This window comes from Branchiostoma belcheri, unplaced genomic scaffold, assembly GCF_001625305.1.
Source record: "Branchiostoma belcheri isolate BF01 breed outbred unplaced genomic scaffold, Haploidv18h27 scaffold4, whole genome shotgun sequence".
NCBI classification, from domain to species: domain Eukaryota; kingdom Metazoa; phylum Chordata; class Leptocardii; order Amphioxiformes; family Branchiostomatidae; genus Branchiostoma; species Branchiostoma belcheri.
In genome coordinates, this window is record NW_017804020.1 from 4,987,582 (window position 1) to 5,005,394 (window position 17,813).

The 17,813-nt window shown below is 40.9% G+C and overlaps 1 protein-coding gene across 2 annotated transcripts in view; it reads left to right on the forward strand.

Annotated features, from left to right (window-relative positions):
* The window catches only part of LOC109477330 (IQ motif and SEC7 domain-containing protein 2-like), an 84,098-nt gene that overhangs the window by 18,646 nt on the left and 47,639 nt on the right, over positions 1–17,813 (forward strand). The window contains exon 1 of one of the 2 annotated variants that reach the window (XM_019778520.1): positions 14,173–14,373. The exons of the other annotated variant lie outside the window; for it this stretch is intronic. Coding sequence (XP_019634079.1) covers positions 14,282–14,373 — 92 coding nt within the window. The 5' untranslated portion in view covers positions 14,173–14,281. Of the gene's footprint in view, positions 1–14,172; positions 14,374–17,813 lie in introns of those variants that run through there. 2 annotated transcript variants of the gene reach the window in all.

Here is a 17,813-nt window from a genome sequence, read left to right on the forward strand (position 1 = left end):
CTATATTCCCTAAATCTGAGAACCAGCAGATTGGATGGGTGTGGCCCGATCTTGCTGCACTGTTTTACTGCGTAGATGGCTGAGGTTACCTTGCACAGCCGACCTGACATTGGCCCTGACAGGGTAATGAATTAGCGCGTGATTTGTGTGATGGGGGGGCATGAACCCACAACGTGACCACAGTAATGTTTCTTAGCTCCACCCCCTAAGGGAATAATGTAGTCGTTTGGGCTTGTCTGTCTGTTTGTGTTTCATTGATTCCAAATTTGTGCAATAAAGGATTGACAACCATCCTTTGTCCTGCATAATACATGTCTGCAATGACTGACAAGTAGTTCTGGAGGCTTAACTCTGCTTGCTGCACCTTGACCTTGTAATGAGGAGAACTGATGAAGATGCATGCTTGTCATAAGAGTTGTATCTGTTGCTCCTGTCTGGAAAATGAGATATGGTAGGGGCAAGACAACAGTTCATGAATGAATCCCTCACACGTATTATTAATGTTAATGTCTTAAGAATTGTCAAAGAATTCACATTTGTATTTTAACGGTAATTATTTTTTCTTGGCAAGAACAGTCATAGACTTTAGAACAGCAGATAAGAAATTACCTGAGAACCCTTTCATGACATGAGCAAAATTCATTCACCATGTGTTGTTTTGCCCTAATAAGTAAAGCAGAGGGTGGCACTTCAGCACCAAGGACAGATATATTTCAATGCTTGTCCCTGGTGCTGAACTGCCATCCTTGACTCAGCTGTTTCTCAAAATCAACACTTCGTAAGGGTAAGGATGCTACCCAATTGGTAATGAATATTTCCTTTGATAAGCCTCTGGGTGACCTGTGGAGTCTTTGCTGATTTTCAGTGCTGCAAGAGCAACTTTAAGGAAAAGTCACAGTTGAATTAAAGTAGATATCATAACACAAACTATAACAGAGAAAATAATCCTAGTAACATATCAGGGGATAGTCTTGTGGAATAAACATGGGATTCCATGTAATTTCCACCTGTATTCCATGAAGACGTAGTCTTAATTTCAACATGAATGAAAACTGCTTTGGAAGAAGCAAATATTCAGCAACATGAAAAGAGAGGGCTAAATCTGACTCACTTCACTCCCAAAGCAACATCCTTTAATTTCCTGTTAACATTAATGAAAATGACCTGAGCAGACCTTCTGTATTAACCATATATCAGGGAGGGATCGACAGTGTATGTATCAGAGATGTTTGTAGATAGAATGACTCACATGAAACACATCAGGAGATTGTGTTCCACCGGAAATGGGAAATTGGTTTTGCCTTTTTCATCTGCAGGAATGACTGTGCATCATCAAATAAGCAGTGTGCTCAACTGAGTGAGTTTTAGTTTCAGGCAGCACCGGTTTCATTTGTTGGTTGCCAGGTCTTAAAGAAACAATGCAAATCTCGAGGCTCAAGTTTGTGCCTTGCACACACTTTTAGGGAGTTCAGGGAGTTTTCACCCAGCCTGCTGTTTTTATCTTGCTATCTTTCTTTTATCTCACTTGCAAAAAAGTTGACAGATAGCTACCAGTACTGCACCTGTCCATGCCAGCATGTTCCCCTGTATTCTGATAATTAATGTAGACTCGACGAAGCATTAAAATTTGCTGTAATACTTCAAACTGATGCATGAAGACAAATGGCCCTGAGGTTTGTTGTATTGACGTTTACGATCGCGACTCTAATGAAATCCCTTTGATCACTGATGTTGGGATAATTGAATGCAGCAAATGATACAATAATAATGGCATTGACATGAAAAGAAGAGATCGACTTGCAAAAGGCACCTTGAACCGTTCAGATGTTCCCTGCTGAAGGAAGGATGTGGTGATGAGACTCATACATATGGTCCCTGTGAGATAGGCAAGTCCCACAGGTAGGACATTGGGCCTACAGGTGATATATGTATAAGGTTACAGTCTGATTTCTCTTGTATATGTTTTGTCTTATGAAGAAGATGGTATTTCAAAAATTATAAATATTCACACATACATATGGCTTTGGCTGACATTCATTTGCAACGTGACATGATCAAAGGTCAGCAGGGAAAGTTATTTATCAAATGTTAGATTGGTCTATCAATATTCCTGTAGAGTTTCAATTTACAGGTTGGTATTTTGAGCTGCCCTACCTTTTGCCTCCGCGTTTGTGTTGTTTTCCTGATAGACCCACCTTCAGCCCACCTGAGTTAAACCAGGTGATTTATGATGTCACACGTACACCTGACACCTCCATGTCAGACCCCCCACTAACACCACGCTGCAGCCTAGATAATATAGTGTGGGTGGAGGGTGGTACATGATGTACTGTTCCATCTGCTCTAACAGACTGTAGGCAATACTAATGTGATTTGATGGATGATATCCATACATGCAGCACTTTGTACCTATTTCAGTATTTACTGAAAGAGAACCTTTATTTTTGAGAGATAGCCAGCAATTATGCTTTCCTTCGAACAATATCCTGAATTTTCCATACTTCTATATAAGCATGACTTTGTGTGGTCAATCGTGAAACTATAGCACAAGGAGAAAATATCACAAAAGGAGAAAATATCACAAAACAACAACATGCATATTGTAATGGCCTTTTGCAATGTACGAAAAATTGTTCTTGCATGCATCAGATTTCGTGCCTTGAGAAGATCTCCCATGATACTAAATTTTCCTGGCCTGTACCTGTGCATAACAGTAACACTACCAGTAATGTGAGCCTGCTGCAGAATTGGGTCAATAATTATTGTTTCATGGGCTGCCTGTTGTCATTAGTCATACAGCTCATAGTTCTGTGCTGGTAGGGTTAGAGAGTAAACAAGGTACTGTTATGGTTTCCTTTTCCCTTTCAGTTTTTATGTAACTTTTGTTTGGTAACTGAGAGTTTTCTAGATAGACCCTATGTTTTCTTTGGTAGTCCTTGACTTACAACATTTAACAGACATGGTTTCGTCTGAGTTTTTGGCATTTGAAGACAGCATCAACACTTTTGATGCTAGCTGTATAAACAGTGATTACAGTTGTTCTAAAAAAGAAACTTACGATTAAGTGATATATTTTATATTGTAAATAAGGCGTGGCATCTAGACCAAGTATCATCTAGACCAAATATCCTCCTTGATCCACTGTCTTTCCTAAGCACCAGCAGATATTTGAAAAGCAATCAGTCAACAATTATTACCTTCTCCCAGTAGACTTCATGTCTTAAGATGTGGCAGTTCTAGTGTAGGGAAAATGTTTTATTCTGTAATGTATGTTACTTAATAGGTAACTGGGACAACAGATATGGATTATGGTAATCCTGTAATCCTTCTACAGCAGGGCACTTACAGTAAACCTCATAATCTGTCCCTGCAGCAGCTTTGTTCTGATCCTACCACCTGAGCCGTCCTGTACATGTCCTTGTGTGAAGAAATGGTTTGTGTCGTCTTCACTCCTCTTACAACTACTGCAAATCTTCACGCTCTCGTGGTGGTTTTATTTCCGCAGTTGTAGCAGTTACGTTTCCACCACAAAGTCACAACACTGCAAATATGTCTCCCTTGTACCTCAGAGAGTCTGTAGTGGGAAATGAAAACACTGTAGAAACCTCTTTTTTCCTACTACAAAATAAAACCACTGCTAAAGTAATGTATTCACAGTACTCTCTCAGCAGGTGTGGACAGGTGTGATTATTCCATTATCTGAGCACAGCTTGTTGTCCCTCTCACATCTTAAGAACAGGGAATTTTGCTCCGTACTGTTAGCATTTTTTGTGAAGCATCTTTGTTCGTGTGAAATCAGCCCCATGACATCTTCTCTACAGCACCTGCTGCAATTTGCTGATAAGTGCAAGATAAATTGTAGTGCGACCCATGGGCATAATGTGTGTCTCCAAAAGAAGCCACAGAACTATAGTATTTCATGTTTTCAGCCTGAAAGTTACAATCAAAAGCTTTAAGACAACTCGTTTGTAACTTAAGTATGTGAGAAATTTAATACATCCACTTCTAAAGCACCATACTTATCCGACCATGTGATTCCTTAAGTGCTAAGGTCAGGAACAAGACGTTTTTGTGATTTTCTGTAACTCAAGCAGGAAAACGTCATGCTGAGTTGTGAGGAACACAGGGTTTCTTTTCTTTCACCTTCTTAAGTATGTAAAGAATCTGCAAAACCAGAATATTTACCAGTAGCTGCAGTCCACTAGTCATTGTATGTGCTGAAAGAGCAGAGGAATTTTCCTGGCACTTTGCACCTGTATGCTAATACCATATCTGCCCTTCTTGTTATGATAGCTGGGAGATTACATCAATTCTTTCAACGTTGAGTAAACAGCCATTAACATTTTATTTCTTCCAAACATATCACATGTATTTGTACCTGTATTGTAAACACAGCAATTATTATATAGTACTTCTTGTGTGGGCAATAAACAATTTCAGTCTTGTAGTAATAACAAGGCTGTAAAAGATCAACAAGCAAATGTAGCCTCCTGTGATAAGGGACTGTACGATATTTACCGGGGGGGGAGGGCTGGTGCACTGGGGGGGAGGGCCATTGAAAAATATTTTGGCCTGGGGGGAGGCCATGGAAAAAATTTGAGCGGGGGGAGGGCCATCGAAAAAAAAATCGGCCTGGGGGGGAGGGCCACCGAAAAACTTTTGTAAAATATGGAGTCGCGTTGTACCGAATTACAAGAAATACGCCGTAAATTCCCGAATATAGTACGCACTTTTTACATTTTTCAAAATCCCAGAAGTGTCTCGGGCCGTCGCCAAAGTCGCGGTGCGTACTTTATTTGAGTTTTCCGCCGACAAATCCGTGGACGACCCAGGAATATAGCGGAACACCAGCACGGTGAGCTTGGAACATCGATCGTCCATAGCATGTTTTGATAAAAATATTGACGAGTGGAAATAAAGTTAAACTTCAATAAATGAACATATTTCCTGTGACTATCGTCGATATTGACACCAAGTTGCGGTAAAAGAAGAAGTCAAGTCACCCACGGTAAGAAAATGTAGGTCTCTGGCAATGACGCCCGGCGCTTTGTCATGCCGACAGGATCGTTCCCCAGCTAGCCGGCGCCGATCTCAGTGGAACCCCGGCAAAAATATAATTACACATACGTACATACAATTGTAGGGTTTATGAGTGGTAATATTTGAAATGGTCCGCAAGCCGTGAACGTTCTTGATCGTCGTAACGTAACATGTGATAACATAACAGTTGTGCCTCGACTGATGGCCATCATTTCCAATACACTTCCGGCTTGAGTTCAACTCAGGAATCTTCAACAAAGATTATGCCCACGTGGTTTCAAAGGTTCAGAAATTGTTAACCATGTTTCACTTCGTATCACAAATATTTTTAAATCTTGATAAATGCCACAGGAAATTACTTTGTAGCGGGCTACACCAGCCAGTACGACGTGAAAATTCCAGCTAGATGTACTCCTACTCGACTGTTCGGCAAGCTACAATGATAGGGGCGGAGTTAACTTAAAATGTAGTCTTTGATGAAATCTTACCGCCCGGCCGGTGGGTGGGGTGTTTGGCGCGCCAACAGGCAAAGTACACCTACAGCTGAAGATCACAGAGAGGGCCGTGGCATGCGCAGCGCTGAGGACAGCTTTCCAGAACATGGACCCCGAGAAGGAAGTCTTTCTTTCCTCTGAACAGACTGTACTTACGGAGTACAAATTAATAGTGTTTATTCCTTTGATTTTGTGACAAAAACATCTATCACATAACGAGAGATTACTTGAAACGCAGTCAAACTTGTCACTTTCTCCTGTTCGGAATCGAAAGTCCCATTGATCCCAGTAGTCTATTGTTGTTGTGTTAATTGGTTTCGGTGTCAAATTCTAAATTCGGTAGCACCTCAACACCCAAATACTCCGCCCAGTTCTCCGCCTGTATGATTGTTGCTCTCCATGGGTCAATCGCGCGGGCGCTATTAAAGAAGTGTTCGGCGCATTTCGTATTAAAAACATTAAAGCTACGTACTTGTGCATCAACATTCAAGTACCCCCCCCCTCGTTACCGATAAATACGATATTGAAATATTGTCTTTTTTTCACGAATCGTTATTGACCATTGCTTGCTTGATCACCAAGACACCAACACTCCAAAGCTGGATCCAAATCTGTGCGTTTCGCCGCACTTGCCTTACCTTTCGATGCGGTGGTGACGTCTTGCAAGTCGGCTGCGGCCGGCGGTGAAAACAAAACGAACTTGAAACGTTTCCCGCTACGTTACCATACCATCACGTAGTACAGAGCATAAATCTAGTTTTTAACAATTTTAAATTTGTTTGGAACGACGAACTGTCATATACTACATGTTCATTGTGGTACCGGCCGTGCGTAGAAGGGGTGCGTACTTAATTGGAGTTTTTCCATTTTACGTTTCAGACGGGAATATTTGTCTCCCACCAGCCCCAAATCGGGGGTGCGTACTTTAATCGGGAATTTACGGAGGGAGAAAGAGACATGGACTGGAAAAATGGGGGGGAGGGCCACCGAAAAATTTTTTTGGGTGGGGGGAGGGCCATTGAAAAAAATTTTGAGCCGGGGGGAGGGCCATGGAAAAAAATTTTGAGCCGGGGGGAGGGCCATGGAAAAAATTTTTTACCGGACCATTTTGCACCAGCCCTCCCCCCCCGGTAAATATCGTACAGTCCCTAATTCAGGAACATATATTCTCTATACAGGTGTGCTCCATACAAGCAAGGATGCACAGGTGAGGTAGTACAGGTCTCCTACCTATCTCACCTGGGAGGAGACCTGGTTTCCTTCTACCTGTGGATGATGGCTTAAATGCATATCAGTTGTGTGACCTGAATCTCAATGCCATCACTGGTAAAGCTGACCAGTCTGGAGAAAATGCAAGTGACTTTAGGAGACACAATTTGCTGAATTGATTGTTGCAATCATTTCTTTTGCAAGGAATCACATTAGCCACTCCTTGCTTTGTTATTTTTCTAGAAATTATATCTGATACAAGCCCTGGTCCGCCTGTCTGGTCAATAGAATCTCTATATGATGTGGGCGTGGTCAGGAGAGTCAGGTGTTCTTGTTAGTCTTTCACCTCGTAGCCTAACTGCACGTGCATCCAGTTTTGCAGATCTTTTCCCTTCTGCCAAGATGTTTGTTACTTGTCCAGTTCCTCAAGGTCACCGAATGAATCGGGATGAGCAGTGTTGATGACCTTGTCCTGGTGGGGGGGGCAGTAGATGTTGTTTCCATGGCAACACTTCCAGCCAGGAAATGGTGCTCATCGATCAGCCGGTTTATATCCTGAGGGGGCTGTTACAGAGTGATGAATGGGGGATCAGGTTATGCTTGATGGTACGGATCAAATTCTGCTGGACGGTACAGATCAGGTTACGTTTGGTTGTATAGATTAAGCTTAAACTTTTGCCACAGCTTATTGATAATATAAGTCCTTAATATAAGTCCAGATTATATAAGTCCTTGATTCAGCCTCATTTTTAAGAATTTTCCACTAGATTTGAAGTTCACCTCTAGGTGAAAATGTGCGAGGACAGAACGTAGATTCATATGCTGATACGACTGATGAGGCAAAACATAGTTTGTGTTTCACGTACTGATTTCTATTAATCCTAAACACACACAAATACACAGACCAGCAGCTCTGAAGACACTCTGTGTCTCAAAACAGATGAATATGTAGACGTGTCTTGTGGCGTTCCTCACCAGTAGGGTGCTGGGAGATGGTGTGAGATTGTGAGTGTGTTCAGCAGAGATAGGCAGGTGGCTGTTCATCACTCCTACAGGATTGTCACCTGGTGTGTTTGATAGAGGAAAGGAGCCAGCCCAGCTTCGTTAACCTTTCACATGCTGAAATAACTCAGCCCAACGTTAACCTTTCACATGCATTTTGCCGCCTAACATCACATCCTCCCCATCCCTTCCTCACACTTTACATGGAACAGAACATGGCAAAGTCATCAGTGAACATCCTGGCTTTATGGCCTTTTCCGTTCCGTATGCAGCCCTATAACTGTGGACATGTTAGCCTTCAGGACAGAGAGTAATGTATGTTGTAACATTTGATCTACCTGGGAGAGAACGTGTTGTAACCTGATTCCTCCTGTAAGAGACAATGTAGTAACTTGAACCCCCCTTGTGTAGTTCAGTGTTAATGTTGGCCTGCAGTCCTGTGTACACAGTCACATAGCCAGCATGCCTGTCTGGGTCCTTCTGACACCCGCTGTGCTGTAGTCCATGGGACAAGTGCCAAGGCTTGGTGTGGTCAGGTAACATAAACTGCAGGTCATTCTAAATTTAGAAGTGTTACTTTTTAAATCCTTTCAACATGAACTTAAGACGATGAGAGACATTAAGGTATGATGAAAAAAGGCAGATGACAACATTGTAAAAACAATATGACAATAGTGTAAAACATTTTCAGATGACTAGTATTGTAATACTTGAATAATATAATACTAGTAACCATTCATCCTGCAACAAGTATGCAAAAAAAGTTGTCCAATCCTTTCCAATACCACATCATTATCGTTTTATTTTAAGCATTACATTCAACTTTGTATTCCTACCTTTTAAGATTTTTTTATCATTCACCGTTCAGTTTGTTATTTGTAGACATGCAGAAAGTTTTATCTGTCCATCAGACAGATCTGGAGATCACCTGACAGGCTTTTACTGTCCTGTCCACACCGCCATCCTGTTGAACATTCTCCAGTTGAACCTCCCCTTCCTGCTGCAGGAACAGCTCAATTAAAACTGGAGAAGTACGACACACCGGGCATGGACTAGTCTAAATATTTAGGACAGAAACCTAACAGGTACCCGGTAGTCAGTTACAGGATGTTTATATATTTATTTTAGCTGTAGACAGGTGGATATCCATTGCTTGTCATCCATGGCTTCAGAAAATGAACCTTCAACAAACAACTTGAAAAGGAAAGTTACAGTCAGTTTTTTTAAAATGGTTATACAGACAACTGTAATACAGGCATCGTTGCCAAAGAAATTGATTTATTTTGTCAGCAGTGTTTTTGCAGATTGAAAATTATGCTTCACTGAAAAGTTCATTTTTCCTGGCTTAACAGTGCTTCCACATAAGTAAGACAGATGATCTCAAAAACAAAATTGAACTTGGAAAAATAAATGGCTTTGTATTACCATTGTGTTATAGATTTTAGTTCTTTAAGAATCTACTTAATCAAAAGGAACAAGGTGAAATACAAGTCAAAAAGCTAATGATATTCTCATTGTGTGTTTCCAAATTGACAGTGATAAGTGTTAGGGCGCTGTGTTGCCACCTGTTGCTGTCTATTATAGTTGAGTCTAGAAACTCTTCTGTGAGCCAATCTCAGGTCTGTGGAGTGTCTGCATGTGACAGGCTAGAGTGGCAGGACTGGCAGGGGACATAGCTGACATGGCAGCACACACAAGAGTGATGACGGTGTCAAGTCTTCATCTGCAGGTTTGCACAGACTTTCCAGGACCATTCAGTTCAGTTTTTAAATTGCACACTCAAGCTTTGAAGTGAAGAGAAGGATAAGGTACATGTACCTGGAAAGAGGGATCATCAAAATTGAGCAGGAAAACAATAGATTTCCTGTTATACATACATGTACCTACATATACTAGGTGTACAATGCTTGCTATTGAAGAACATGCCCTGCAGTACTACGTCTGTCAGATAGAGGTCTCTCCAAGGCTGGATATGCCTCTGCAACTTCCATGTTTCCATTGTATCAAACTGCCTAACTGCTTGACTGGAATATTTTGGAAAGAGGTAGCACAGAATTTAAGATTCAACAATGACAATGACAATGACAATGACAATCCAAAGATTGAACAGATTTCTGCATCCCATAAATCTTACTTGTAACTTGCCATATATCATCACAGATAACTTTGTAACATCGGCATTTTGGCATTTTGACAAAGTATCTTATTCATTGATTCTAGGATTACGGTCATGTCATATTTGGGGACATTTCTTCACATCCTGGTCATTGTTAAAATCAATAAGTCTAAGCGTCATAAATCTGGCACCCATGTCACACGTCATACTGTACTGTCCCCAGACACACTTCCTCCTGTCATGTACAATACTGTACTGTCCCTTATGACATCACAAACTGCCAGAAGCCTTCTGTGACGAGCATGTGGAAATGACAGCAGACATTTAACACATAATTGCCTCGGAAACATCACAACATCACCATGGAAACGTGTCACAAACAGGACATCCAACTCGCTTTCATCTGCAAAACTGTTTTTATGTTGCCATGAAAACAAAGAGATAAATGTCAAATAATATTCACAATATTAACATGGAAAGCCTTATAGATTTTCTTCCAGGAGTCATAAGTATGCATTTACATATATTTTTCTTTGCTGTTTTGGTTTCTTGAGGTTTGCACTTTTTTCATATTTAATTTCATTTTAGATTATTTGAAAGCCCAGATAATGAATTGGAACAGATAAGCGTGTCCTTGTGTCCCCTTGACTGGGGACCTCAGCATGACACAATCCATGTCGATGTTCCATCAGGATCACTCAGCCCGCAACCTCGGCTGTAACAAGTTATCTCCTTGGTTCTCAGAACAAGTTATGAAAGCAGAAGGCAGAGAGAAAACTGTGTGAACCAACCTCCTGGCATAGACTCTATATTTGGTGTTAATATTGCAGTTCAACATTATTTTTGGAATCCAAGAAAAAGTGAAATTTGTGTGCTTTCTTAAAAAAATGGATGAGCTACGCTGTTCAGCCTTCAGGCCAAGTCTGGAAGATTGTGTTTCATGGTTAGATATGCTGGATAGGGTTGGTTCCTGCATGTTGTACCTGTCCAAACCGGTTTAAAAACCAGTGCTAACCCCTAATGCTGGGTGGGATTCAGACTTCCTGCCTTTTAGGAGGAATTCTGGTGGCGTAACTTTTCCTTGCTGTGATTTATCAAGCTGACTTAATTTCCGAGTCCATTTTTCACCTGTCAGGCAAAACCTGTCGTCTCAGCAATTTTGCCTGAACCACTTTGTCTTTGCCTGTACTAGCTAGAACTTTATAGAGTATTTACAGCAGTTCTAGCATGCGTAATTGTACCAACTTGAGAGTATTTATGGCAGTTCTAGTATGTGTTCTAGTAATAATACCAAACTGAGAGTGATTACACCGGTCTAGTATGTGTGTCTGTACCAACCTGAGAGTAATACTGTATGTACTTACGGCAGTTCTGGTCTGTTTAATTGTACAAACCTGAGCCGGAACACCATCATCCTGATCCTGGTGTCTATAACCAGACTTAAGGGCCTGAGGAGCGGCCTTTTCATGCCCCGCAAATGTGCCATTAACAGCTGTTATCACTGCTGTATGGAGATGCATGTTTACTTAAGTATTCCCCGCGCAGTGTTAGAACTGTGTTAAATTATAATCCTGGCAGGATGGAGTCAAGATCCACATGTAGCATTTTATCAAATCCTAGATATTCAAATTACTAACAACAGAAGTAGAAGATCTGATCATGTTCAAAGAGATACACATTTATGTAGGCCAAACTAGGTCATAACTTGGTTATCACAGTTTGATGGTTATCAAAGTTTCATTGTAGACTCTTATTTAACATTCCTGTCACATGTCTGTGCACAAGATGCACTTATAATACTTAGTCTAGTATTTTGTCAAGAGAATAGTAAAGGGTAGAAGTGTTCATAGAAATATATCACACTAGGCCAAACTAGTTCAGTAACTTGGTTCTTACAGTATCTGGAAACAAAGTGATAATAGTATCCCCCTCCTCCCATGTCATATTTCTTTGACATCTTGGCAAGATGTACACGCATTTACTTATCGTCATTGTCAAAATACTCAAATTGGTTTCATTTTTCAGATATCATAATTTCCCAAAATTTCCATTTTAGATTTAGAAAAAGCTATAAAGGAATCGTCTGAAATACAGTGTATATATTCATACATGTGTTAAATGTAATGTTAAACACGGCCTCTGCCTTAAAAGCATTCTCCTTATACAAATGTATGTGCGGCAGCAATGTCTCGCACTATATGTATATGTCAAACTGACAAAGCCACTTAACAAGCTTTATAAAAGAGCAATGCCTGTGCTGCAGCTGGCTTCCGTGTTTTCAATTATCAGCCATATTAATTAAGCAAATCTCTTCACACATGTATGTGTGATGGCACTATCTTAAACTCTTTCTAATTCTTAATTTCTTCAAAAATCCCTGGCAGAGACAGAACAATCTGTAAAAGAGGAACCCCTGTGCCGGCCTCCGTGTGTTTAATTTGTGAGCCGTGTTCATTAACCATTCCCCTCACACATGTGAGTCTGCACCTCAGACAGTCCAATCTGCAGGCCGGGCAGACTTCATCAGCAGCCTGCTGAATTACTCCTCTATAAGGATCAATAAGCAGGACTGGCTAACCATCCACAGTAACCTACAGTAACCCCTCATGGTCCCTGTATCTAGGTGTGGTCTATATGTTACCGGGAGTGGTCCATTTCAACTGTATATAGGGGTGGAATCCTTATTTTCAATAAAATTTTTGTGTATTTCAAAATGATGGACCCCTCTCTCCAGTGCACCTTTCCAATTCTTTTGTATTTTAATAAAACTTGGCCAGTTTGGGCTGTTTTGAGATAATTCATAACTTGTAATTCCCTAAGTGATAAGAAAATTCTGTATTGAGAGCTTGTACACCAGTGCAAAATTATGTCATTTTAGAATTTCTAAGTACAGGTATTACAATTAGCCATCTGGTCACATTACACATTCAAAACCAAGAAAAAATTATAGTTCTTTTGTCCATGCTGTAGCCACCAACAAGCACAAATATTGCATTCATTATTGCATGTTATTTTACTGTAATGTTGACAAACTTCTCCCCAAGGAGAATTAAACAACAGGAGTGATTTGTGCCCACATGTCTGACCACCTGTTAGTTTGTGTGTGGATCCCATGTGTGCATGAATATTCCTCCCATCCCAGACCACAACAGAGCCATTACAGGACGGTCTCTAGTCCCTGATGGCTTGGATGGATAGAAAAGTGAGAGATCATATACATATTGTAACTATCATTCAAGGAACAATCTAGGAGGGAAGGAAGAGGGGTAGGGGTGGAAAATATGGGAAGATGATATCAGAGAATGAACTGGCATGACCAAAGAACAGGAAAGTGGGAAAACTGGCTCAGATATTCTGTGTTGACCAAACGGTAGTCAATAATTAGACCAAGGGATAGATGAGATAAGATGAAATGGGAGACACACTGTAACATATTGAGTCTACAGCAATGGTATTAGTAATGAGATTCTACCCAGAAAACTTCAATGACAAGTTGAACAACTGTTACTCTGTAATGACCACCTGTTAAGGCTTAAGCTGGGTTTTTGTTCCACAGGGACAGGCTATCCTGTCCCTACACAGATCTGTAAAGCTGTGCTTGTAGTGGCAATATACAGCAATATACATTACATGTACTATTAGATACGTTATGTTGTAGGAAAGTTTCAGAACAACTGTTGTATTCTGTGGGGACATGTTTTCTCCTGTGTAGCAACCACCTGTTAAGCAGAGTTTGTGTGCCACATTTACATGACTATCCCTTGCCCCCTGTCCAGCTTGTGTGTTCCCATTGTCAGTCAGTCTGTTGTCAGTTTGGCTGCCAACTGGCTTCAGCAGACAATAGGGACCATCCCCGAATCTGTCATCTGGGGACAGTCTCAGAATGCTGTGATTACCTAGCCTCATTGCCTAATGTTTATGTGAACATTTGTAACTAAATGTAAATGTTGAAGTACAATCTGTTACTGAAAATACAATACAGTTTTGCATGTCACCTGAAACAGTGATGCAGTGTAGTTTCATGTGCTTGAATTGTACTGCATCATAAAGTGAGCAGTAGTAGAGAGATTTTGAGACTGTGTCCCTGGGCCTTCCCTATGTCCAACTGGAGCCATTGTCTCCATCAGGACCAGTTGTTGTTCCTCCTGTAACAATGGACCACCTGCCTCGCACCATTGTCCTGTACCGTAACCCATGGCAACAGGCAGGTCTATAGAACTGCAGGGGAGGGACAGTCTTGGGTAGTTGGCGCCAAGACTTTCGTTGGAAGTTTTAAGGCTCCGTCATCTGAAGCGAATGAGTAAGAGTAGTGAGTCCTGTGGGGTTTTTGCAGAGGTAGGAGAAGATCTACAGGAGAAAGGACTGAGTCAGGACACGGAGTGAGGGAGTTTGTGGAAAGTTAGTTTGCAGAACTCGTCAGATGGTGTTGGGAGGCATCAGTGTGTGCAGCAGGGCAGCCTTCTGCCTCGCCGGTCTGTTTGGCTGTCGCTATCTCCCAGAGGTCGAGACACGGTAAGAAAGCAAAGCTTGGGTCGGAAGGAAAGCAGACTTGTGTGATGCTGCTTGTGAGGATGTTGACTGGCACTGCTGTGTGTGAGTTTGTTTCTATCGCTGCCAGAGCTGAAATGTGGTGAGAAAAGAATGTTTTCCTGTAGAAAAACAAACAGGTTTCCCCTGCTGTCTCACATCTGTTGCTGCCAGTTGGTTTGAACAGTGATGTACTAAAACTTCTGGTTGCTTTCAGGTCATATTTATACTGGTAGGCATAGATGGCTCTTTTATTGGTAGGACAGAACATTAAGACTTCCTTAAGAGTTCTCTTCCTATACCTTAGGGAATAAGTTGTGTGTAGATTACTTCATGCAAATGGCACTTGTAACCAAAAGAACCTTTGTGTTGACTTTGATTACATGCCATGTCCTGTGACAGCAAGATGAAAATCAATGAAGATTGTATCAAGTGCTTCATCCCCTATATTGAAATTGATAAAAAGTATGAAACTATTGTTATATTCATTTCACTGATGTAAATCTATCAGAGGTTTCTTCCTTTGAAGTACTGAATGCTATATAGTTAAAAGGACAATGAAGAATCAAAATAAAAAGAGGCATCGTTTCAAAGATTCTTGTCGTTTTGTGTAGAAATCCTGTGTTAGAGCAAGTAGGAAGTAACTTTGGTTACAAAGAATGAGTACAGGACATTTAGCATAGGAGTCTGTTAACAAAATTTTGGTACTTGCAGTTGGTGGCTGATTTTGTAATTTTTCTTCCATGCTACATTCAGCACGTTATAGTTCTGCACATGAGGTATGTAAAGGCTTTTCTTGACGTTCCTGTTTCCTAGCTAGAATGGATATCTGTGCAGTAGACTTGTTTTATCAGTGTTGTTTGTAGCCTTCTATTCTGCAAGGAATGTAGTTTAGATTCATACTAGAACATTGAGATCATCATTGTTTCTGCATATAAAATTGATAGACAGTTAGTAAGGATTCATTTCCATTTACCGTCTACAATTTAGCACTTGGCTTTTTTTTACATGTTAAACGGAAGCCATTACTGAATAGGAAGAACTGCCAGGGCCAATAGCACTACCCATCTTATAGATCAATGTATTGATTGATCAATTGATAAGTGGTGAGAGTACCATTACCTGATATACATGTTTAGCTGTCATTGGATGCAGTGACATTTTCATTTTCTATGATAGTTTTGTCTTTCTTAAATCATGGTGGTTGGTTTTGATATGAGCTATGTGGCTGATACAAACAATAAACCCAGATTAGTCTCCACACACTGACAGTTTTAGCTCACAAAACTGTGCATCACTTGGACAGTAGCTGGGTCTGTGATGGACTATTGATTCTGTGCTGCAATCCCAGAGTTAATACCATCCACCCTTCTTAGCTGTTACACCAGCGGGGGATCGTCCAAGATCTTCATGTCCTTTGTAAAGAAAGCTAGTTTGTTAAACCTTGTACCATGTTATTAGTAGTATCAAGATCACCTCATAAATACAGAGATATAGTAACTTCTTAAGAGGTATACTGATTGAAATGGAATAAAACAAAATCTGTTCTTCATCCTGATTAACCAAACAGTGGCTAGCAGGTGTCACGGTAGGATTTTGTACCTACATTTTGAGCCCTGTATCCCCTGTAGCTGATATCTGAAGGGTTTGTACAGAAGTTTTGAGCCCTGTCCCTGCGTAACAGAACTGTTACAGAGTGGTTTAATCTGTCTCTGTGCCCATAGTGGTGATTGTGTTCCTGTTCAACCTGACAGCCCATCAGATGACTTTGGGCCAAAGTCAGCAGGTCAGAATAACCAACAAGATGAGAGGATACTCTCCAGGGGTGATACATTACTGGCCTTGGTGGGGGAGGATTATCAACAGTAATCTTATAGTAACACACTTGTATCATTTATACATGCATGGAAAGTTAAAAAGTCATTAGTATATAGGAATGGTGAATTATGCAATGTATTGAAGTAGCATATCATAAATACTTTGAATCAGTAAAATATGTTGTTGTTATGGTGTATATAAACATGAGAATACGTAGCAATAGTCAACCTAGATCCATAGAATTACAAATATAAGTAAATGTATGACAGCACAAGTCTTAAATACATACAAAACAGTCAATCTAAAAACATAGAGCCCAGCCGTACTTCCCCATGTAAAGACATCAAAGCCATACTTGCTGGCAGGCCCTGCGGAGCTGGAGGCATTTCAAAGTCATGTTCAGCCGAGCAAAGTCATGTTCTCCATAATTCATATTTGTCCGACATTGAGCTATTCTGATCTGCCGCCTGTACACTTCGTAACCGCCGCCGATCGCAGTCTTTCACAGGGCACGGGGTGTTATGGGAGCTCACTGTTGCCATGGAAACAGATTAGCAGCTTACGCTGGTAGACTTCCTGTGAGGGGCGTGGCTGGGAGAGTTAATCCCAGCTTGACCTTGAGGATGAGCCAGTAGAATTGCTTCAGGTCAGGGGGGAGGGGGGTGCTTAGTGGGACACACACAGGGCACAATTATGGCACTTCTCACCCTCAGAGCCTGTGTCCTTTGAGTTTCCCAAAATTACAGTTTCTGTAAATTTCTTTTTTCCGCAAATTACAGATTTCAGGTGGATGTTTCCAGCACACTCACTCACATACACAGCTGCTAACTTAGGCCTCTGATGGGAAGGTTATGTTTTTGCCCCTGTGTGTGTGTATACACAGTCTGGGTACATGTAAACAATATAAATCAAGTAAATGGATGGATTGTCATGATTTTTTGTTTATGAATAGGGTGGCCTTAATCTCAGGAAAAGTTTACACTGCACTGCAGTGACATGCCCATAAATCAGAGTTGTAACCATATTGCCCTGAAGGTGCCTTTTCTCATTACTCTAGACACATATTATTATACCAGTCAACTTTCTCCAGTCCATGGTTGTGGAAACACTGGTTCATATCATCAGTTATGACTGTCATGAGCTGCAAAATGTCATCAAATGTGGAATGCTGGCAAAACCCGATAACCCCATAAAGGAGGACAAACCATTAACCCTCTTAAGTTATAGGACTGGTCCACTGCAAATTAGGGGGCACCCTCTAACCTCCCTGCAGTTGTAGAAGTGGTCCACTGAGCTCAATTAGTCTTTATTAGATAGCTATTTGGAAGAAATGAAGCTATGGACTTTCCCCCATTATGCTACTACTCATTCATCAAACCTTATGATTAACCTTAACATGATATTACGTTGTCCTCCAGATAAGTTTGGTCACCAAAAAATAATATTGTAATATTGCGGCATAAAACCTAACCAACATATTATGGTATGTACCGTAATTGACTTAAATGAAAGAAGAAATTTTTCCTTCCCCCTCGCTAACCTTTAAAAATGGTCCGGTCTGCGGGAGCAGGACTCACATGGGCCGAGCCTTAGTGAGCTGATTTGCA